General features: G+C 39.4%; 2 protein-coding genes across 3 annotated transcripts in view; both read left to right on the top strand.

Moving 5' to 3' along the window:
- The first annotated feature begins 1,827 nt into the window (after positions 1 to 1,827).
- Positions 1,828 to 8,381, top strand: LOC138995953 (zinc finger BED domain-containing protein 6). Of its 2 annotated transcripts, none has more exons than XM_070396780.1 (2): positions 1,828 to 1,966; positions 7,750 to 8,381. In XM_070396780.1, the coding sequence occupies exon 2, from the start codon at positions 8,279 to 8,281 to the stop codon at positions 8,375 to 8,377; it is 99 nt and encodes a 32-aa protein (XP_070252881.1). In that variant the 5' UTR covers positions 1,828 to 1,966; positions 7,750 to 8,278; the 3' UTR covers positions 8,378 to 8,381. The 2 variants fall into 2 exon arrangements, with proteins under 2 accessions (XP_070252881.1, XP_070252880.1); XM_070396779.1 differs by having other exon boundaries at positions 2,450 to 8,274.
- A 1,294-nt stretch (positions 8,382 to 9,675) lies between these two features.
- Positions 9,676 to 22,600, top strand: part of ZC3H11A (zinc finger CCCH-type containing 11A) — a 28,257-nt gene continuing 15,332 nt past the window's right edge. The window contains exons 1-5 of the mRNA XM_070396781.1: positions 9,676 to 9,763; positions 11,614 to 11,733; positions 19,975 to 20,098; positions 21,491 to 21,694; positions 21,804 to 21,920. Coding sequence (XP_070252882.1) covers positions 9,710 to 9,763; positions 11,614 to 11,733; positions 19,975 to 20,098; positions 21,491 to 21,694; positions 21,804 to 21,920 — 619 coding nt within the window. The 5' untranslated portion in view covers positions 9,676 to 9,709. The remainder of the gene's footprint in view (positions 9,764 to 11,613; positions 11,734 to 19,974; positions 20,099 to 21,490; positions 21,695 to 21,803; positions 21,921 to 22,600) is intronic.

Raw genomic sequence — 22,600 nt, 5'->3', positions numbered from 1 at the left:
CATCTGGCATTATGACCCAAAGCTGTAGGGCCAGAGGTCAGATCTTGATATAAGTGGCATGTAGATTGTGGAACTTGCTTATTAGGTCTGGTTGACATGGCAACCACAGAGTATTATCATGTAAGGCTCTGGATCTAGGATTGTAATGTTGTGACTTCTTACTTTGGAAGAAGTTAAAAGCCCAAGTGTGAGGGGACTCAGGACCCAGTTGTGAGCTGGCTGGACTCCTTCACCAAGTTGGTATCTGGCAGAAGCAGCTCAGGAGGAAATAAAAGGTGCTGGAGCCCGTCTGCTTTACCATCAAGTGTATCCTTCCTTAGTAGCATAACTGTGTCCTCTGGAGTTCAGTAAAATGTAGCCACCTAAGCAAGTTCTGCTGAGCCTCTAACCCAGGGGGCATTTTAGGCGCCTAACTTACCAGTATAATCTATTTAAGTATATTTTAAGACTACAAAAAAGAAAGAATATAAGCTAAATTAATGAGATTATTTCTCAGGAATGAGATTAATAGAGATTTAAACTTTCTACTCCATTTCTCTGTATTATTTACATTTTTTTAAAAAACACACTCATCTGTATTACTTTTATAACAGGAGGAAAAAGGTGCCAGAAGCCGGTCCATCCTTGCTGCTTGACACAGTCACTGCAGGGAAGAAACATCTGCACAGCATATGTTTCAAGGGACCTGGCGTATTATGGCATACTGTTCTTAATATGTTTGCTCTCCTACTTAGCACTATGTGTTTTAACCAAGGTCACCTCTCCGAGAAAGGTTGTTTCCCCAGGTGGGGATTTTTCCCTGGAGTTAGGGATTAACAGGACTAAGGAAGGGAATAAATCAGTAAAACCCCTTAACTAAGTGCCAGGCGGGTAGTTAATCACTTTAACTACAAACAATCATGCTTAAGCTACATAATCTTTACTTAGGATAATCTCCTTCAGTTACTTCCTTGTAGTAACTGAACAATAGAGTAGTGACCTTGGAATGGAGATAACAAACGCCCTAACCTTTGGAATAGAATGGATAGGATTAAAATCAAAGCCTAGGGTATAAATACAGATGTAATGGGACAATAAAGGGAAAATCTCGCTATGCTGATCAACTGAACGCTGTCACCGTGTCATTCCTTCTTTGCCAACTTGGTCCACACCTTTGGGAACCCCTGGACCCGCTGGGGCTGGAACCCAACAAAAAGGTAAAAACATTCAAATGGGAAAATACAAGCTAATGTCAATAATTGAGGAGGCCAAAGCTGATGTTCTTCCTTCTCCTCCCCAATCCCTCCTGAGCTTTTTAGTGACCATGAAATGTTTTTCCAACAAAAGAAAAAAAATTTTTTGTATTGGAAAAACCCAAAAACCTAATTTCACTTCTTCAAATAAAAATAAATGCACAAATCCTTCAACATTGCATGGGGAGAGTAACTTATTTCTAAATTAGATGTCTATACAGCTGGGACCATTTATTATTCATTAAGCCAAAGTTTTTTTGGTGAGAGAAAAACTGAGCGCCTACTGTCTGGTAGATACAGCTCTCGCAGCTTTCTCGCTTAGTGCCTCATTTGATTTAAAAACAAAACAAAAACCTTTTTTTAAAAAAATCAAAGACGGTTTCAATAAATCCGTTAACTTTATAAAACGCGTTCATGGGAAAGGAACGACCTCCTTGGCCTGCCGCCTCCGCTGTCATGTGACTCCGCGGCTAGAACGCCATCTTACGTATCGCCTCATAGAGGAACTACATCTCCCAGAATCCTCGCGATTGCGTCGTGCTGGCACTTTTAACCGCCCGGTCTTAGAGCGGAGCCTGTAGCCCGGCGCCATCTTTGACGCTGGCAGTCTTGGATTTCTGCTGGTGCTGCTGCTGTGAGGACGGCGGAGGGCAGCGGCTAAGAAAGAAGAAAGACGTGGCAGCAAACGGGAGTCGGGGAGAGTGTCCTCGGTTCGGTAAAGTTTCTGTTCTCCGGTAACTAAACCCGTTTTTTGATTCCCGGGTGGCTTGGGGCCGGGGAGGTTGGGGTGAGGGCGAGGGGAGTGGCCGCGGCCTCCCCTCGCCCCTGGGTCGCGGCCTAGTCCGGGAAGTCATAGCGGGTCCTTCGGCCCCGCCGTCACGACAGCAATCCCCTTCCCCCCCTGCTGCCGCTGCCCTCACCGGGGCGGGCGGGGAGCCCCCGGACTCCCTCGGTTCGCTCCCAGCCCACCTCACCCCACCCCCACAGCGCCTGCTCCCTTCCCAACCACCTCCCTCCCCTCCCCCACATCCGGTGCTGGCGAAATTAGGAGCCAGGAGCAGCTCCTCAAAGCCCCCCTTGCTCCCCGACTCCCGGAGCGAGAATTGACGTTAGATTGCTTTTGGGGGGGCCATAGCTTCCCTAGTTCAGCTGACCCCCACTGCTTAAGTTAACCTGAGCGCCAGGAGCTGAATTTACCTACTCTCATTCCTCTCCAGGGTCTCACTACTTTGGAGGTTTTCTCAAATTCCACATACAGAAAGCCACCGACCTTATTCCGGTATCCTACACCCCTTCCTTATCTTAATTATACGCCCACCCCCAGCCCTCAGCATCGGAGTCAAGAGCCACAGGGACACTTCAGTTCTCCTTGTAGGATTGATGAAATCGTAATGAAGAACGCCCCCTAAACTCCCATAAGCGGTGCGGATTCCTCTGGGGGAAGGCCCGTATTATTGACATCTTACAGGCCTTGGTCCTGGACGTTGAGAAGGAGGCTGTGGATCTAGTGGTAGCGATGCTTTTTAGGGTAAATGTATGTAGGTATTGGGGGAAAGGGAGGGATCAACCGAGAAGGAATGGAAGTAGCTTAAAGCTCATTTTAGTTTTTGTTGCTCATGTAGAGTCCAGCCTGTGAGTTACTCATGTACAGGCCAGAAAGCTTCTGCAGTCTGAAAGTGTCTTAAAACTAAACTTGGATTAATTGAAAGTAAATTGAAAATACATCTTGTGACCTTGATTTTTAATTTTACCCACAAAGCATATATATATATTTTTTTGCCACCCACATTTAAAAAATTGTATTGCTGTTAATTAGAGCTGAGAGGGGTCAACTATCATTTGTTGTTAATGACCAGTATGTGGAGTCTGATTTAGCATTTCATAATTGACTTTTTTGGGTTGTATTGACAAATCAGTCCTAAATGATCAATGTTGAATGATGCACTATGTTTTTGTTTAAATGAAATTTCCTGAAAATAATTAATTTCAGGATTAATGGAAATTGATGTTGTTGTTGTGAAGCTTTATAAAAACACATTTTTAAAGGTGAAGGCATTTCAAGCAGATATAGTTCTTGATGAAGCAGAAAGAACGTGGGCCTGGGATTTGGAAAACCTGGCTTCTAGCTGCTACTGACCAACTTTATGACTCTGGGAAAGTGGGCCTCAGTTCTTTTTTCTATAACATGAGTGGATTGGACAATTTGAATTCAGAACTCAGAAAGTCAGAAGGGATCTTAAAGCCCTCTGAGAAAGAGTTTGGGAATGTTCTCCATTGCTGTCACTTTTCCTCCAAAAATAACCTGGCTTGGAAGTCATTGGTCCAAAGGGAATTTGATTCCCCATAGAAATTGGAGAATAGGTAATGCAAGTAGAGAGGAACAGCTGTATTTCTTCTTGAGCAATAAACCCACTAACAGATTCTGGTACGAATCTTGGAGGCATAAAGAGAATGAATGTATGTACCCTAAGTGTACCAGTTTCCTCACTCGCTCCTGGCGGAAGATGCAGCACTTTTAGTAGTGCTGGAATTCTGGGATGTGTTCCTATTAATTCTAATACAGATAAGGAAGATGTGGTAGAGAGAAAGATGGTGGCAGAAGGAATGGATAAAGAGGCAAAATTGCCTGCTAAAAAGAAAAGAAAGAAGGGCTTGCGAATTAAGGGGAAAAGGCGACGAAAGAAACTGATCCTTGTGAAAAAATTTAGTAAGGATTTGGGATCTGGGAGGCCGGTTGCAGATGCCCCTGCTTTGTTAGCTTCCAGTACTCCTGAGCAGGATGAAGAAAGTCTTTTTGAGAGCAATATAGAAAAACAGATCTACCTACCTAGTACTAGAGCCAAGACCTCCATTGTATGGCACTTCTTTCATGTTGACCCCCAGTACACCTGGCGGGCTATTTGTAACCTCTGTGAAAAAAGTGTTAGCCGGGGTAAACCAGGCAGCCATCTTGGGACATCTACTCTTCAGAGACATCTGCAGGCAAGGCATTCACCACACTGGACGAGGGCCAACAAATTTGGAGTCACTAGTGGGGAGGAGGACTTTCCTTTGGATGTACCTTTATCTCCCTCTTCTGCTGGAAGCAGTGGAAGCTTTGAATATATTCCTACTGATCCATTAAACGATAATAGAATGGGTAAGAAACGGGATAAATCAGTATCTGATGCCCTGAGGGCAGAAAGGGGGAGATTTCTCATCAAAAGTAACATTGTCAAGCATGCCTTAATTCCTGGAACGAGAGCCAAGACATCTGCAGTTTGGAATTTTTTTTATACTGATCCTCAGCACATCTCAAGAGCTGTGTGTAATATATGTAAAAGAAGTGTGAGCCGTGGTAGGCCAGGTTCTCACTTAGGAACTTCAACACTTCAACGACACCTGCAGGCCACACATCCCATCCATTGGGCTGTTGCCAACAAAGACAATGGTGCGGTTGGAAATGGATTAGATGAGGCTGAGACTGAGAGAAATCTCTTGAGTGATACTTCGAATGGAGAGAAGTCTACAGGCAGCCAAGATTTAACAGCTGAAGATCTTAGTGACTCTGATTCAGATGGACCTCCTGTGTTAGAGATTGAAAATAGGATATCTGAGAGTCCTATTCCTGTTGCAGAACAAGATACTCTGATGCTTGCGCAGGAGAGAGAAACGACATATTGTGAAAATTCAGTCTCCAGTCAAATAAGTCAGGCGATTATTCAAATGATTGTGGAAGATATGCATCCTTACAGCTACTTCTCAACCCCAGCCTTTCAGAGGTTCATGCAGATTGTGGCCCCTGATTATAGGTTACCATCTGAGACTTACTTCTTCACTAAGGCTGTACCTCAGTTATATGATTGGGTCAGAGAAAAAATTTTCTTAACTTTGGAGAATGTTCAAAGCCAAAAGATCCACCTGACTGTGGACATATGGACCCATGACCCATCCACTGACTATTTTATTGTGACTGTACACTGGGTCTCCTTAGACACTGCACCTTCTTCCAATAATGGCTGGATCCCCGATTTTAGAAAATGGGCAGTGCTTTGTGTAACAGGTTTGGCCAAAGACTGTTTGGTAACCAACATTTTACAAGAATTAAATGACCAGATTGGTCTGTGGCTTTCTCCTAATTTCCTCATTCCTAGCTTCATTGTTTCTGACAATTCCTCTAATGTGGTACATGCAATCAAAGATGGTGGTTTTACCCACGTGCCATGCTTCCTGCATTGTTTAAATATAATCATTCAGGATTTTTTCTGTGAGCACAAAAGCATTGAGAACATGTTAGTGGCTGCTAGGAAAACCTGTCATCATTTTAGTCATTCAGTCAAGGCTCGTCAGATACTGCAAGAGTTCCAAAATGATCGCCAACTTCCGTGGAAGAATTTGAAGCAGGATGAAACTGGCCATTGGATTTCTACCTTTTATATGTTAAAATGGCTCTTGGAGCATTGCTATTCAGTTCACCATAGTCTTGGTAGAGCCAGTGGAGTTGTACTCACCTCCCTTCAGTGGACCCTAATGACTTATGTTTGTGATATTCTTAAACCGTTTGAGGAGGCCACCCAGAGAGTTAGTGTGAAGACCACAGGATTGAATCAGGTGCTACCCACAGTCCATCATCTACTCCTTTCCCTGCAGAAACTCAGAGAAGATTTTCAAGTCAGAGGTATTACACAGGCCCTCAATCTGGTGGACAGTTTATCTCTGAAACTTGAAACGGACACCCTACTAAGTGCCATGCTCAAATCTAAGCCCTGTATCTTGGCTGCTTTGTTAGATCCTTGTTTTAAAAATAGTTTGGAAGACGTTTTCCCTCAAGGTGCTGATTTAGAAATGTATAAGCAGATCCTTGCAGAAGAAGTTTGTAATTATATGGAATCTTCACCAGAGGTCTGCCATATTGCAACTTCAGAAGCTTCTGGTCCCTCAGCTATAGTACAGATGGACTCATTTACTTCATCTACAAGAGAAGGCACCTCCAGTTCAGGGACTGTTGATAGTTCAGCTGCAGATAATGTTGGCATTGGAAGCAAAAGCTTCATGTTTCCGTCTGCTGTAGCAGTAGTGGATGAATACTTCAAAGAAAAGTATTCAGAAATCTCAGGAGGTGATGACCCTTTGATTTACTGGCAGAGGAAGGTGAGCGTATGGCCAGCTTTGACCCAAGTTGCCATTCAGTATCTAAGCTGCCCTATGTGTAGTTGGCAATCTGAATGTATCTTTACTGCAAATAGCCACTTTCATCCAAAGCAGACCATGAGCCTGGACTTTGACAATATAGAACAGCTGATGTTTCTGAAAATGAACTTGAAAAATGTTAAATATGATTATTCTACATTGGTTCTGAGCTGGGATCCTGAAAATGAAGTTGTTCAAAGCAATGAAAAAGAAATATTATCTTAATTTTCCTTTCTCCGTTTAAAATGGGCAACTTCTTGCTTTGTCACTGTATTCTAATTGCTATAGTTGTTACATATTGTTAACTAATTATTTTTTATACATGAATCTGGGGAAACCTGAAAACACAAAAAGGACTGAAAATTCCTCAGAGGTAATGTTGGCAAACTGAAGATTAACTTTAATGATTTCACAGTACTAACTCAATGTGGCTGTCACATGAAATTTTGTTTACACAAGTTGAGAGAAAGATATTTTTTATTTAAAAAATATAGTGCAGCATTGAAAGGCCTTGTGCTATTTCTTACTGGTAAACTGAACTAGTAATTGGTTTTAAGTAAAAATCTCTCCCAACATGAAAAGTTTGATTACTCTAAAACCAATGATAATTGAAAAAAAAACAACACATACTAAGCTGGTATTTCTCCCCCTCACCCCCATTTTTCTATTTCTTTTAAAACCTTGAGTCGTACTTAAAGCTTGGCAAACACAAAACCTACAAAATTGTTTTATATTTGGAAATTTCTAATTGCCTCCTCATACTGGTCAGCTGAGTTTACCCTTTATAGGATTGGATCTATATATAAGGGAAACATTACAATTAGGAAAAATTACTTTTAATCTTTGAATTACCTTTTTTAACCTTTTTAAAATAGTATAAAAACAAAGATTGCATAGGTACTTTTGCCTAATTATGGGTAAATGACATAGTAAAAGTTTTACAAAATTTAAAAAGATTGAATGGGAATTAAAGTCTTAAGTCCCATACATGAGCATACTTTGACAATCCTAGTATCCATTTTCCAAAGAATGTTTTTCCGACATTAAGTGATTTTAAATACTTTTTAATATATACTGAATTCTTCATAACTACGTATTCTTAACTACGAAATTGTTTTGGCCTCAATTCTTAACTAAAAATAAGCAATCAATATTTTCATGTGTTAGGAATCATTTCCTCACTGGTAAAATGAGAGAATGGATTTCAGTGATTTTTAAGGTTTCTTTCCACTCTGTTTCTATGATTGATTGGGAGGCCAGAAAATGATGACTTTTAATAAAAGTCTATTAAAATTTTCAGACTGAATAACTAATGTAAGATCCCAATTTTTCCTTTTTTTCATTTTAGATTTGGGGATATTCCCTGCCCAAAAATTTCCTGGAAAATTGACTAGTATTAAGTGTGAGTAAAAGGTGTCCACTTTTTTTTTTTTAAGTTTTTATTTTAGTTTTGTCTTGGATAGTATTTGGCAAGATTTAGCCTAGAAATAATGTAGTATCTATTACATGAGAATCAAAATTGCTTTGTTACTGGGCTGGTTTCAAAATTTAGAATTCATTTCTATGTATCAAATCGTTTTTTTGGTGGGGTTTTTTTTTTTTTTGGCCTTTTTTCTTTTAATTCTGAAATGGTAAATGTACCATTGTGGAATGAAATTTCAACTTCAAAAGTTTACCCTTTTATTAATTAGAGTAAATGGATAATTGCAACGTCTTTAGTTGTAGCCATCAGTAGTAAAGAATTTGAAATTAGGCTGCATAAGCAAGCCTTTGCAGGGCCAATATTGAATTTCATGCCAGTTGACACTGGTTGCTATAAAAGAAAAACAATCTTCCCTTAATAGAAGCTTTTTGTATTTTGACAGTGCCAGCTCAGTATGGCTATAATGCTGCTCTGCCTTCTACAGCTTGCTGCACCACTCTGTAGTTACTCTATAACTATACGTTTCTATCTTTTTTGGTTAAACACTCCCTGAAGATGAAAAAGATAATAATATACATGCATCCATATTGTACACATTGATATATGTGTAAAGATTTCCCGTCATCTTTATTTTGCCGGCTGGGCAAAATTTTGTGTAACATACTTCATGATACTTTGGTATAAGAGTAAGTTCACTACTTTTATAATGAACCCAAATCTAAAGGCTTTTGTAGTGTATTTTAAAAGGGAAAACTTACCCAAATGTTTTATTTCTACACATTTGTGTGTATGTGTGTGTGTGTATGTGTGTATAAGCCAGTTAGTATATATGTATATTATGTACATAAAACACTTTATATTTTTACATACAAGTGTGCTTTTATTATACAGATAATAAAGATGGGGGAAGGTTTCTGTTTTTTTCTTAATAGGTGAAGAAATCTTGAAGACCAGAAATTGGATCTTATTGAATTTTGGTGTTCTTTTTATTTTTTCTCTTTCTTTTTTTCTTTTTAAATTATATTGTTCGACTATGGAAGATGGATTTTTTTAAAAAATAATCCTTTGAATTTCAAGTTCATCTTTAAATGAACTTTTTTGTTTGTTTTTTGTTTTTGTTTTTATTTTGAGGAGATAACTAGCCATAGCTGTCTCCAGTCTGACAAAGGTTGTTCGAATGGACTTAATCTCCCAATAGTTGGGAAATGTTTTAAAAACACATCCTGTGTTTGAATTGTGGCTGAGAGGTTTCCTTGGCAATGTGAGGAGGAAATTTTTTTCTGCCTCATTATTATTAATTCATGGATTGAGTGTTGGTTCGACCTACAGGCGTGATAGATTGGAACTCAGTGAAGACACAGATGTTCCTGTTGAGAGCAACCAGCTAATGTAAGTGTGGAAATTGGTTTTTTCTCATTATAGGAATAAACATTTTTGTAATTTAAGGCATAATTTTCCTGGATTAGTCAGAAATTAACCATCATCGAAACTTTTTTTCTTGTAATTGTTTACAAGCTTTTGGTCAGGGAATAAAGGCACCCCCTTTCCTTTTTTTGATAATATGTGCACATTTAGAAAAAGGTAAAAACATAGCCAAGGTGAAATCTCCCTGTAATTCCATTTGTATAGGTAAATACTATTAAAATTTGGTTTTAACAATGTGATTTCATTAGATGATTTGGAGGAGGAACTTGGAAGATTTTACCTGAAATACTTTAATTCATTGTTTCCTCATTTTAGCATTACATTTTAAAGGCGATTTCTGTGATTGAGTTGTCTTTTGGAAGATTAAATCCATTTCAAGAGGACTTGAAGCTGGTCCTCACCTTGAGGAAGCAGTGGCTTGTTTTCAAGAATCCCTTCCTGATTTCAGGATCCACCCAGCATGCCTAATCAAGGAGAAGACTGCTATTTTTTTTTCTATTCTACATGTACCAAAGTAAGAATTGAAATCTCTAAAATCAGTTCTTTCTATGATTTCCCTAATAAAATTGAAGACGTATTTTCAGTACACTAAGTTGTTTTCATGTTTTGTTTTTCTGCACTGTTTATTATCTGCTGTCAGTTTTTTAGTTAAGGATAGCATTCCTAGGTGAATTCGTTCTTTATGATTTCCTCTTCGTTTTATGTCCTTCATGTTCTACAAAAGTGTAAAGGTTTCTTACCTATAATTAATTTGTTCAGGGTGCCTTTGGAATTAGGAGCACTTTGGCCTGTGGCTTACCAACTTTGATTTTGTTACCTGTGGTTTGTATTGTACTTCTAGAAACTGCTATGAGTTGAATTCACCTTCAGATTTCCTGCTGAATACTGAAGCCATCTACTAAATATGCTTTTGTAGCTTTTCTGTTTTTTATCAAAACTTCCTTGTTTTCTGTTTGGTTGTACTGCAGCTCCATTTAGATCATTCTGCTATTTTCTTTTTTTTTTGTAATATATTTTTTTATTGCTTAAATTATTACAAAGAGTCTTACATATTTCTCCTTTTTTTCCCCCGCCCTTGACAATCCCCTGGCCTCCCCTACCCCCCAGTGTCTTATGTCCATTGGTTATGCTTATATGCATGCATACAAGTCCTGCCCTGCCCCCCCACCCTCCCCGGCCTTCCTGCTGTAGTTTGACAGTGTGTTCGAGGCAACTCTGCCTCTGTATCTATTATTGTTCAAAAGTTTATAATGGTCTCTATTATCCATGAATGAGTGAGATCATGTGGTATTTTTCCTTCATTGACTGGCTTATTTCACTTAGCATAATGCTCTCCAGTTCCATCCATGCTGTTGCAAATGGTAAGAGTTCCTTCTTTTTTACAGCAGCATAGTATTCCATCGTGTAGATGTACCACAGTTTTCTAATCCATTCATCTACTGATGGGCGCTTAGGCTGTTTCCAAGTCTTAGCTATGGTGAATTGTGCTGCTATGAACATAGGGGTGCATATATCCTTTCTGATTGGTGTTTTTGGTTTCTTGGGATATATTCCTAGAAGTGGGATCACAGGGTCAAATGGGAGTTCCATTTCCAGTTTTTTGAGGAAACTCCATACTGTCTTCCATAGTGGCTGCACCAGTAGGCATTCCCACCAGCAGTGCACAAGTGTTCCTTTTTCTCCACATCCTCTCCAGCACTTGTCGTTTGTTGATTTGTTGATGATAGCCATTCTGACAGGTGTGAGATGGTACCTCATTCTGCTATTTTCTGTTGTTCCTTTATGACTTAATTCTATAAATGTACATGTTATTACAAAAACTTTTCTTTAGTCATCTTGATGCTGTGTTTAAAATTAACAGTTTCAAGCAAAGCCCTGATCTCATATAGCACTTTGCACAACAGTAGTATTTGGATAATATCATGTATAAAGTAGGGAGTGAAGCATAGAATTATACTTAAATCCTTATCTATTAACTTCCTTTCTGGCCTTTTTTCAAAAACTAATCACATTAGTTGGGATGTATGAAACAGTTAAAGATGAACAGTATAATGTATTTTTAAAGAGTATCTAATACTCCCACTTATGTCATCTCTCAGCTTGTCTCGTTCCTGTTGTCACATAAGATGAAGGGTAGTGTCAGGAAATAGGTTGTAGAAAATTATAAATTTGTTGATCTCTGATTGTTTTTGTTATCCCGTCTCAGGTGTCTTCTTTCTTGTCTGTCTCTCCTTACTGTTTTCTATTTGCCTAGATGGAAACTATTATAATGAACTATTATAAGGAAACTATTATAATGAACATTTCACTTGAGATCTATTTCAGCTTCACAGTTCTTTTCTGTATTACTCTCTTTGTTGACAGGGTGACAGCTGTCCATTCCGTCACTGTGAAGCTGCACTAGGAAATGAAACTGTTTGCACATTATGGCAAGAAGGACGCTGTTTTCGACAGGTGTGCAGGTTTCGGCACATGGAGATTGATGTAAGTTTTGAATTTGTATTATAAAAAATATAAGGGGGAGATGACATTTTATATGATATGTGAGTTAAATTTTTAAAAATGATCCAGTGAAATTTCTGTCATTATAATGCTCACTTTATATCTACATGTTTTGGAGTATGAATTGGTATAATTTTTCTGAAAGGCAGTTTGGTAAAATATCTAATGTATAAAAATTATGTATGTACCTTATTGGGAGTATTTACATCTCTTTATTTTCAAACTATCTTAAACTTAAGAGAAAAATTACAAGTACAATATAAAACTTTTTTTCTAAGACATTTGGGAATAAATTACTGACATTCCCTATCACTTCCAAATGTTTTCATGAGTATTTCTTACAAATAGGAAGGACATTCTCCTATATAACCATTATACAACCTTTAAAATTAGAAAATTAACATTGATATATTAACTTCACTTAATTCTCAGATCTGACTCAAGTTTTGCCATGTGCCAGTAATGTTTTTTTTTTCAGAAGGAGCATGTCCAGGATCAAGTATTGCATGTAGTTGTCATGACTTCAGTCACCTTCCGTCTAGAATAGTTGCTCAATCTTTGCTTGCCTTTCATTGGCATTGGCACTTTTAGTTACAGGTCAGTTATTTTGTAGACTGTCCCTCAATTAGGGTTAGTCTGATATTTCCTCATGATTAAATTCAGGGTTTGTACTTTTGGCAAGAACATCAGAGTTGATACTCTTCTCATTGTATACCATTATTAGGTGACATACAGTGTGTTTTTTTAATCTTCACCTAAGGACATCGAACTCACAGCCTTTCCGTGTATGGTACGATGCTCCAACCAACAGCCACCTGGCCCCAGGACAGGTGGCATACAATTTTAATTATCCCATTACCGGTGATGTTAGTGATCATTTCATTAAGGTAGATCTACCAGACTGCTTTACTATAAAGTTTCTCTTTTTGTAATAAGCATTTTATGAAGAAGTAATTTGAGAACCTATAATAATCCCATTTCTTATCAAACTTTCCATTTTTTTCAGTGATTTATTTGTGCAAATTCATGGTTTCCTATTTTATTCAGTGTGTTGTACTTCATTGTTATATTTTATCCTCAAATAGACCTAGATTTGGCCAGTAAGAGCCCTTCAAGCTGGTTTTTGTGTCTTTTGGATGTTTCCATCATTCTTCAAATACCTCTTTGCTTTCTGGCTTAATAAGACTTTCTAGGCTCATCCTGTACTTTTCCTCCTCTAGTTTTGGAATCAACCATATCTCCAAGGAGCTTTGGTTCCTTTTAGTGAAAAGTAGTATATGGAAATGAGCTTTGAGCTGCTCCTGGAGTGTTACTGCTTCTAGGCCTACAGTGGACAGAAGGAGGAAATACATTAATGTATATACATACACATGTTTACATCATTAGTTATTACTTCCTGCTTTTGTATGGAAAATCATGAGATCACATAGATACCTCCAATTCACAAATAGGCTTCTACTTTTGCCTACTTGTAACTCTTTTCTGAAAGTGAGAAACTTGGCTTTCATTCTCCTTAATATTACTTATTTGATCAGTCCCCTGGTTATGTAATCCAATATTGTATTCCAATCTCTTCCTACCTCTTAGGTGTTAAGTCCATCTGATCCACTGTGTCCTTTAGAGTCTCTGTTTCCTTGTTAAGTTTTTGTCTGGAAGATCTATCCAATGAAGTCAGAGGGGTGTTAAAGCCCCCCAGTATGACTGTATTGTTGTCAATCTCTCCATTAAAGTCCTCTAGAAGTTTTTTTTATATATATATTTTATTGATTTTTTACAGAGAGGAAGGGAGAGGGATAGAGAGTTAGAAACATCGATGAGAGAGAAACATCGACCAGCTGCCTCCTGCACACTCCCCCACTGGGGATGTGCCTGCAACCAAGGTATATGCCCTTGACTGGAATCGAACCCAGGACCCTTCAGTCCGCAGGCCGATGCTCTATCCACTGAGCCAAACCGATCAGGGCTAGAAGTTTTTTTTATATATTTAGGTGCTCTTAATATTGGGTACATATATGTTTACCAGGGTTATATCCTCTTGTTGGATCAATCCATTTAGTAGTATGCAGTGACCTTTGTTGTCTCTTAACGATGGCCTTCATTTTAAAGTCTGTTTTGTTGTATATGAGTATTCCTATTCCAGCTTTTTTTCTTTTCCATTTGCATGGAAAATATTTTTCCATCCCTTCACTCTCATCCTGTGTGTGTCTTTTGTTTTGAGGTGGGTCTCTTGTAGACAGCATATAGTTGGGTCATGTTTTTGTATCCATTTAGCTACCTTATGCATTTTGATTGGAGCATTTAGTCCATTTACACAGGGTTATTATTGATAGGTACTTATTTATTGCCATTTTAATTCTGTATGGCTAGGTTTCTCTCTCTGTTTCTTCTCATTACAGCAATCCCTTTAGCATTTCTTGTAATGCTGGCTTGGTGGTGATGTACTCCTTTAGCCTTTTTTTGTCTGGGAAGCTCTTTATTTGACCATCTATTTTAAATGTTAGCCTTGCTGGATATAGTAATCTTGGTCTCAGATCCTTGCTTTCCATTACCTTGAGTACTTCATGCCATTCCCTTCTGTCCTGTAGTGTTTCTGATGAGAAATCAGGTGTCAGCTCTATGGGAACTCCTTTGTAGGTAACAGTTTTCTTCTCTCTTGCTGCCTTTAAGATTTTCTCTTTGTCTTTAATTTTTGGCATTTTAATTATGATGTGTATGGACATGGGTCTGTTTGGGTTCTTCTTGTTTGGGATTCTCTGTGCCTCCTGAACTTTTGTGACTTCCTTTACTAGGTTAGGGAAGTTTTCTATCATTTCTTCAAACACCTTCTCTGTCCCTTTCTGCTTCTTCTCTGGCATACCTACTATTCTAATATTGTTACGTTTCACATTGTCCCACAACTCCCTTAAGCTGTCCTCCTGTTTTTTAATTGTTTTTTCTTTTTGGTTCTCTGATTGAGTGATATTTTCAACTCTGTCTTTTAATTCACTGATTTGATCCTCAGTTTCCCCTAATCTCCTGTGTATTCCTTCCAATGTGTTCTTTATTTGTGTTATGTCATTCTTTATTTCAGACTGTTCTTTTTTCATAGTTACTATATCTTTTTTTCATGCTGTTGTGCTTTTTTTAACAGTCGTTACTCTGAACTCTGTTTCAGATAAATTTCTTTTCTTTTTTTTAAAATATATTTTATTGATTTTTTTACAGAGAGGAAGGGAGAGGGATAGAGAGTTAGAAACATCGATGAGAGAGAAACATCGATCAGCTGCCCCCTGCACATGTCCCACTGGGGATGTGCCCGCAACCAAGGTACATGCCCTTGACCGGAATCGAACCCGGGACCCTTCAGTCCGCAGGCCGACACTCTATCCACTGAGCCAAACCGGTGCGGGCTCAGATAAATTTCTTTGTTTCATTTTTCTCTTCTTCTGGAGAATTCTCTAATTCTTTCATTTGGGGGTTGTTTCTTTGTTTCCTCATTTTGGCTGTCTGGGTTTGTGCCTCTGTATTAGGTAGATCCTCTACACTTCTCAATCTCTAGTGCAGGACAGTGTTAAAGTCTGTTTCTGACTAATTAGATCAGGTAAAGACTCAAAGCCTCCAGAGACTGCCTCTGCCTACAGACTGATAGGATTCAGACTTGAATTGCCCCCCAACCCCCAAGCAGTCCTAGGTGTGGTGAGTTTTTTTTTCAACAGGGTGGGGCAGTTGCTTCTGCCTGGAGGCTAATTGTTATTTTTAATCTCTCAAGTGGCTTCAGGGCAAGGTGTTTTCCAATAGGGTGTGTCAACTGTCTTCATCCCACGCAAGGCAAATGTCTGTGTGGAAAAGATGTCCTCCACTGTGTGAGGGAATGACTCAGAACAGGAAACGGGGTGTCTGCCTTCTGAGCTTTAACCCCTGTGTTCCCAATCCTGGCTTCTGCTCACAAAGCTCCAGTGCACTCCGCCCTCCCTCTGCTGGAGCACAAGGTGGGTGGCTCCACAGGGATTTTTGTGCATTGGACCTTTAAGAGGATGCCTGCATTTTCATCTGTTACTCCCTGGCAGACAGCGCCCCCGCTGCTGTTCATAGCCAGATGGTATGTGGGTTCCTCTTTATTTTTGGTGCTTTCTGCTGAGGGACCCATCTTGGGGATTAGATGCCAGAGTTCTCAGTGGCACTCCCCCACAGCTGAGGTATTTCTCCAGGACTTCAGTTGCCGTCTGTGGGTGCCCAGCCAGCCCTTTCCTACCAGTCTCTGTGCGGTCTCCACTTTCAGTCCTTGGGTGTCAGGGTTCTCTCCTGTGAGTTTTTCGTTGATCGTTCAGGAAGTTTTTCTGTATTTCAGTTGTAATTCCAGTTTGTTCCTGGGAGCATGTCTGTGCAGCATCCACTTACTCTGCCACCATTTTTAATCATCTTCAGGTGTTGACATCACACCTGAGGCTGCTTCTCCACAGGGACACGTTTCTCACCTTATGTCAATGCCAACACCTCTACCAGGTCTCCCCCCTGCTTCACTGTGAGGACTCCTTCCTCAGCCTTTTTGGACCTCAGCATTCTATTCCACATCCTTGGGCTCTGATACTATGTTGGACAGCCCTCCCATGTGAGGTGCTCACTCTCACCCTGTTCATTCTCCAACTCTGCACCTGGTCCCCACTCAGGAAGACCCTGCCTTCCTCCTGCTGGTTGGTCTTGGAGGCTGATTCTGGGAAGACCCTCCATAAGTACACCCTTCTTAACTTAACTACATTGGGATCCCTTCTGCACAGAAGTCTTGCTCGCCTTCTCATGCTGCTCAGGCTCCAACATTGTGCCAGGCCATCCTCTTATGCAACTGTCATACCAACTCCTGTGGGTTCTGACACCTGTGCCAGTCCCACCTTGTCCAGTAGACTCCTCACTTCAGTCCGGCTCTAACTCCCTGCTCTGGGTCACATACCCTTCCCTTTTCCAGCATGAATGCCTGCCTCTCTCAGCCTTACCTAATGACTTTGGTCTGAATTGTTTGAGGGGTGTTGTAGGAAGGAAGAGACTAAATACGCAGTTTGGATGTCTGGGCTTATATAGCTACTTTAGTTTGGTCCCAGGTTTATAGTCTCTTACCTGTCTTCTATGCTGCCTGTCTTCCAAATAGCAGGGAATTCACTAACATTCAGAGAAAGGAATACTCTCTAACTTTTGAAAAGTCATATTGTTACACTGCTGGCATAGTTTGTAAATTGGCACAACTCCTAGGAAAGATCTCTAAGTGTCAGGGTCTCTAAGAAGAACTATATTTAGAGATTCTCTAGAACAGTGGTTCTCAACCTTGGCTGCACATTAGAATCACCTGGGAATCTTTTTAAAATCGTGATTTCTGGGCCTCATCCTCCAGAAATTCTGTTTCTTTGTTACTAATGTTGTGGCCCCACCCCATAACAAAGAAACAGAATTTCCAACACAGTAAGGATATGCTGGTTGTAAGAGAAAAGGACACAGGCAGAGTCTGGAGCAAGCATGTCAAACATACAGCCCGCCGGCCGCGAGTTCGACATGCTTGGTCTGGAGGAATCCATGTGTGGGCTTCTCTATGATCTCCCTCCCATCAGAGGTCACGCAGAGCGAACGCTTCCTCTGGCCATAGAAATGCACCAGTATATATGTGATGTTTCTGCCTAGGGAAGCCCATGAGAGACCCAAAGTTTTTATTGGGGCAGGTTGCTTAGACACCCTCTACCACATACCAAACTCCAGACTCCCAAAAGGATGGGAGGTGTTCAGCACAAGCTGTATTTGCACAAACAGTCTAGGGCACATTCTGAGTGCCGAGTTTCCAGTGCCAGCCAAGGGCCACCCTTGCAAGGCTGTCTAAGGGTAGCAGCTGTAGGGCTGCTCTGTTAACTCTTCTGCACAGAGGCTTATTTGGCTGCATCTTACAAAACTATTATACCTATGGCTCCCATGTGCAAAGTGAGATGCAGATTACTTTTTGTAGCATAATTTGTATTAGTAAAATGTATGAAGCAACCTAACCTTCATTTAAAAGAAAATTTTACTCTACTCATGCAGTGGTGTGCTGGGTAGCTGTAAACAAAAAGTTTTAAAAGGGAAACTATTTAAATTGACACGGAAAGATCAGAATACATTATTAATGAAAAGGGATCAGAATAAGGTGTGTAATATGCTACCATTTGTAAAAAAAAGAGAGGGAATATAATTTGTATTTATTTTTACTTGTATATGCATTTTAAAAATAGAAGTATAAAAGAGAAACTTTACAATGGCTGTTGGGGTGGGAACAGGATTGAGAAAGGGCCATTTTACTGTAACCCCTTCTGTATGCAGTCAATTTTTATTATTCCTGGGTTTCATATTTGAAAATTTGTCTGCTTGCTAAAATTTATTTGTAACCTCTGAAGTAATAACTTGCTTTGATTGGCAGTCAGACATGTGCAGGTCACTAAAAAATGTGAGTCTCTTGAGGCACCTAATTTCCAGCTGAGATCAAACAAAGCAATGCTCTGCTTTTCTTGTTTCAGCTCTCATAGTGTAAACAAGTGTCCTTTTTGCGGCATATTTTAGTGCCCCACCCCCTTTTGTTGGTGATTTTCCAATTTAAAATGGCCCCAAGAATAGTGCTGCAGTATTATGTAATGTTCCTAAGCACAGGAAAGAAAGTATGTGTAATAGATAAAGCCTCATTCAAGTATGACTTACAGTGTGTTGGCCTGGAGTTCAATATTAGTGAATCAATATGTTTTTTTTTAAATATTTTTTTTAAAATTTCAGAGAGGAAGGGAGAGAGAGAAACATCAATAGTGATAGCGAATCATTGATCGGCTGCCTCCTGCATGCCCCACACTGGGGATCAGCCCGAAACCAAGGCATGTACCCTGTTTGGTAATCGAACCATGACCTGATTCATAGGTCGACACTCAACCACTGAGCCACGCCCGCTGGGCAACAATACATATTAAGTAAGGTGACTTTAAACACAAACACATAAAACAACATTATATATTGATCAGTTGATACAAATATTGTGACCAGAAGCTTATAGGAACCTTACTCTGTATACCTTTGGTCTATGTGCTGTATTACCTATAAAAAATTTAAAGAAATAATCATGTTGGAGAACGTTACTGTGGAGAATTTGTTGCTAAATGAAAAATGTACAGGATTATATGAAATAACCTTTTTTAAAGTGTGCATCTACACATTTACATTTTTTAAGTAAAAGAATTCTATACCAAAATAAGTGATTCTCTTTAGGTAATAGTATAACAGGCATTTATTTCTATTTTCCAAGTTGTCTTTATTGTTTGTGTTTTATTTTCATTTAGAAACAAAATCCAGTAAGTGTATTAAACAGATCAAATAAATGTCATGTGATTCGTGTATATGGAGGCTGCTAGTATAGAAGGCATCTAGTAATTTGAAAATTGCTTCCGGGAAAGGAGTTAAAACCTTAAGCAAAGACAGACTTAGGAGCAAGGAAGATTGATTGATACTAGGTTCTGCCTTGAGGAAGGGGTTGAGTAATTATTCTTAATCTTATCTAAAACACAAGGGTAGCTAATACACCTACTTTTGGATGTAACTGAAACTAAGATATTTTATCCAGAGGTAAAGGTATTTACCGTACTTTTAGAAAATAGGAAAGTTGTACATGTGGCAGTAAATTCAAGACATAAATTTTTAAAACGGTTTTTGCTAATTGCCTTTTAAAGCTATTGAGCTACTTTATATTTTCATTATAAGTATATGGGATTGCATGATTCTTTCGCATCCCTAACAACACTGTATTATCAGTCTGAGTAGTAGACTTTGATCTTTGCTCTTTTTTATACATTTAAGGATCTTTTTGTAATGGCCATTATTTCTATGTTTCCTTCCTCCATATTTTAAAATTTCTGAAATAATGCTGCTATTCTTTACGGGAATTTTAAACCTTAGGCTCTTAAAATGATGAGACATCCAAAATAATGCAGGTTATTAATCAGAGGTTAGTTACTTTTCAGAATGCTTACCAGTTCCTTTTTCTTCGTAGAACTATTTGTTAATGTATATATAGAATTTTCACAAAGTGAATAATATACTTACTTGACCAGCACCTAGTCCTAGATCAAGAAATAGAATATTTCCAACACTCTATCTTCCCCTTCATTGTCACTAACAAAGTCCCCCAAAAACAGATGAACAAATTAATACAGGTCACACTTCATTTTTATTTGGAAACTATGTTTTTCCCTCTTGCAGAAAAAACGGAGTGAGATTCCTTGTTATTGGGAAAATCAACCAGTGGGATGTCAAAAACTAAACTGCGCTTTTCATCACAACAGAGGACGTTATGTGGATGGCCTTTTTCTACCTCCAAGCAAAAGTGAGATGTTTTTAATTTTAAAAGAATAATTACTATATCATGAACACCTATGCACACTGTATAAAGTACTTTATATACTTGCCTTCTTTTCCTGGTGTGAGAGAGAGGTATTATTTCCACTTTACAGATGAAGGAACCCAACTTTATTAAGGTTAGGTGATTTGTACAGTTATAAACCAGTAAGTAGCAGTCACAATCCTATTGCCAAAAGCCATGTGCCTCATAAGTGCTGCTTGGCGTTACAGTTTAGATTACTAGAGCTTCATTCCCATTTTCTTATCAGACCCATAGAGGCTTTTGACTTTTTCTCTCTCTCTAGTCCTCATCCAAGGTCATGCTTAGAGAAAGAGGAGGAAGGGGGGTGGAGAGAAAAAGAGAAACATGGATGTGAGAGAGAAACAGATTGGTTGCCTTCCTTCTGCACGTGTCCCGACTAGGGATCGAACCCGAAACCCAGGTGTGTGCCCTGACTGGGAATTGGACCAACAACACCTCGTTGCATGGGACATGCTCCAACCAACTGACCTATTATGGCTGGGCAGTGGTTTTTGAAAGAAACTTGATTCTCTCAGAGTGTTTGGCAGATCTCTTCCTCCACCTGTTTTATAAAATAAGGTTTATTGGAATGAAGCCATCCCCATTCATTTTCATATTGTCTATGGCCAAATTTTGTGCTACTGCTTCAGAGTTGAGTAGTTGAGAGATCTGTAGAGCCTATAATATTTGCTATCCAGCTTTTTACAGAACTACGCGCCCTGTCTGGTTTGGCTCAGTAAATAGAGTGTCAGCCTGCGGACTGAAAGGTCCCAGGTTCAATTCCAGTCAAGGGCACATGCCCGGCTTGCGGACTCCATCTCCAGTGGGGGGTGTGTAGGAGGCAGCCAATCAATGATTCTCTCATCAGTGATGTTTCTATCTCTCTCTCCCTTCCTCTCTGAAATCAATAAAATAAATAAAACTATGCCCTACCAAAAGCTAGTATTTATTTCCAGAGTTTCTTATAAAGTGATTTCCTAGTGGAATGATCAGCCATTTGAAAACCACATCTACTATGTGATTAAATTTTGATGGCTATATATTTTCACCTTTATTTAAGGAAGGAAAATTACAATATTAAAATTACATGTCTAGAATTTATAGTCACTATGCATCTAGCCTCCTGTATAATCTATATTTTGAATGCCCACTTTGAATGTACTTTCATACAGTAAAAAGTTAACTAAAAGCCAAGTTTTCCCTCCTTGGAAATTTAGAACCTAATTGGGAAAATGGAGATGTTAAAAACACATTAAGTGCTCATAAGGAAAATGCACCAAACTTTTGGTGAGGGTGTTCTGATGATGTGGGATTATATCTTTGGTTTTTAATTGATGACTAATTTTGCATATCTAGCTGTGTTGCCCACTGTGCCTGAGTCACCAGAGGAGGAAGTGAAGGCTTCCCAGCTCACAGTTCAACAAAACAAATTGTCTGTCCAGTCCAATCCCTCCCCTCAACTGCGAAGTGTGATGAAAGTAGAAAGTTCAGAAAATGTTCCTAGCCCCACACATCCACCAGTTGTGATCAATGCTGCAGATGATGATGAAGATGATGATGGTATGTTTTAGTTCTTTATGGCAAATAAGTGATCAAGATCACTTAATGAATTAGAATTAAAGCTCTAGGCCTGTTTTTAATTGAAAATTTGCCTTAAATGTTAATATAGATCAGTTTTCTGAGGAAGGTGATGAAACCAAAACACCAACCCTGCAACCAACTCCTGAAGTTCATAATGGATTACGAGGGGCTTCTGCCCGGAAACCCGGGGTCAATTTAAAACAAGGTAAGAGGAGGCTGTATCAATGCTGGCTCCCACTCTTAAATCTTGCAACACTATTGAATGTCCAAACTATTTTAAATACTTTTGAAATTTAATTCATGTTCTAATGAACAAAATAAACTGATAAACAAAAATAGATCCAGAGACATAGAAGCATGGAATAGAATGATGAATTTAGAGGGAAGGTGGAAGTAGGGGTGAGGGGGTGGGGAGAGATTAACCGGAGAACTTATATGCATATATAAGACAGAGACAATAGTGTGGTGAAGGCCTGGGTGGGGTGGGTGCAGGGTAGATGGGGTCAATGGGAAAAAAAGGGGAGACATCTGTAATATTTTCAACAATAAATATAAACTTCAAACATACTTCCTCTTAGTTAGAAAACATCTGAGCACCTGCTATCTATGTATCTACAAGGCTAATATGCTGAGTGTCTGACTGTCTGACCAGTTGCTAGGACGCTCACTGACCACCAAGGGCAGCTGCTCAATTCAGGAGCTGCTGTGACGCACACTGGCCATTTACAGAGAAACAGCATCACGGACCTGGTGCCCACAAAGCAACACTTGGCTTTTCCCAAGTGGGACACAGGCCCTGCCACCACCCCGGAGCAACACCCCACCAAATCGCAGCCAACACTGCCAAGACCCCATGACACAAAATGAGGCCCACAGTCCAGGCCA

Source organism: Myotis yumanensis, unplaced genomic scaffold, assembly GCF_028538775.1.
Source record: "Myotis yumanensis isolate MYYU_CA2020_CCGP unplaced genomic scaffold, mMyoYum1.0.hap1 SCAF_17, whole genome shotgun sequence".
Classification (NCBI taxonomy): domain Eukaryota; kingdom Metazoa; phylum Chordata; class Mammalia; order Chiroptera; family Vespertilionidae; genus Myotis; species Myotis yumanensis.
This window is presented reverse-complemented; position numbering and strand designations above follow the sequence as displayed.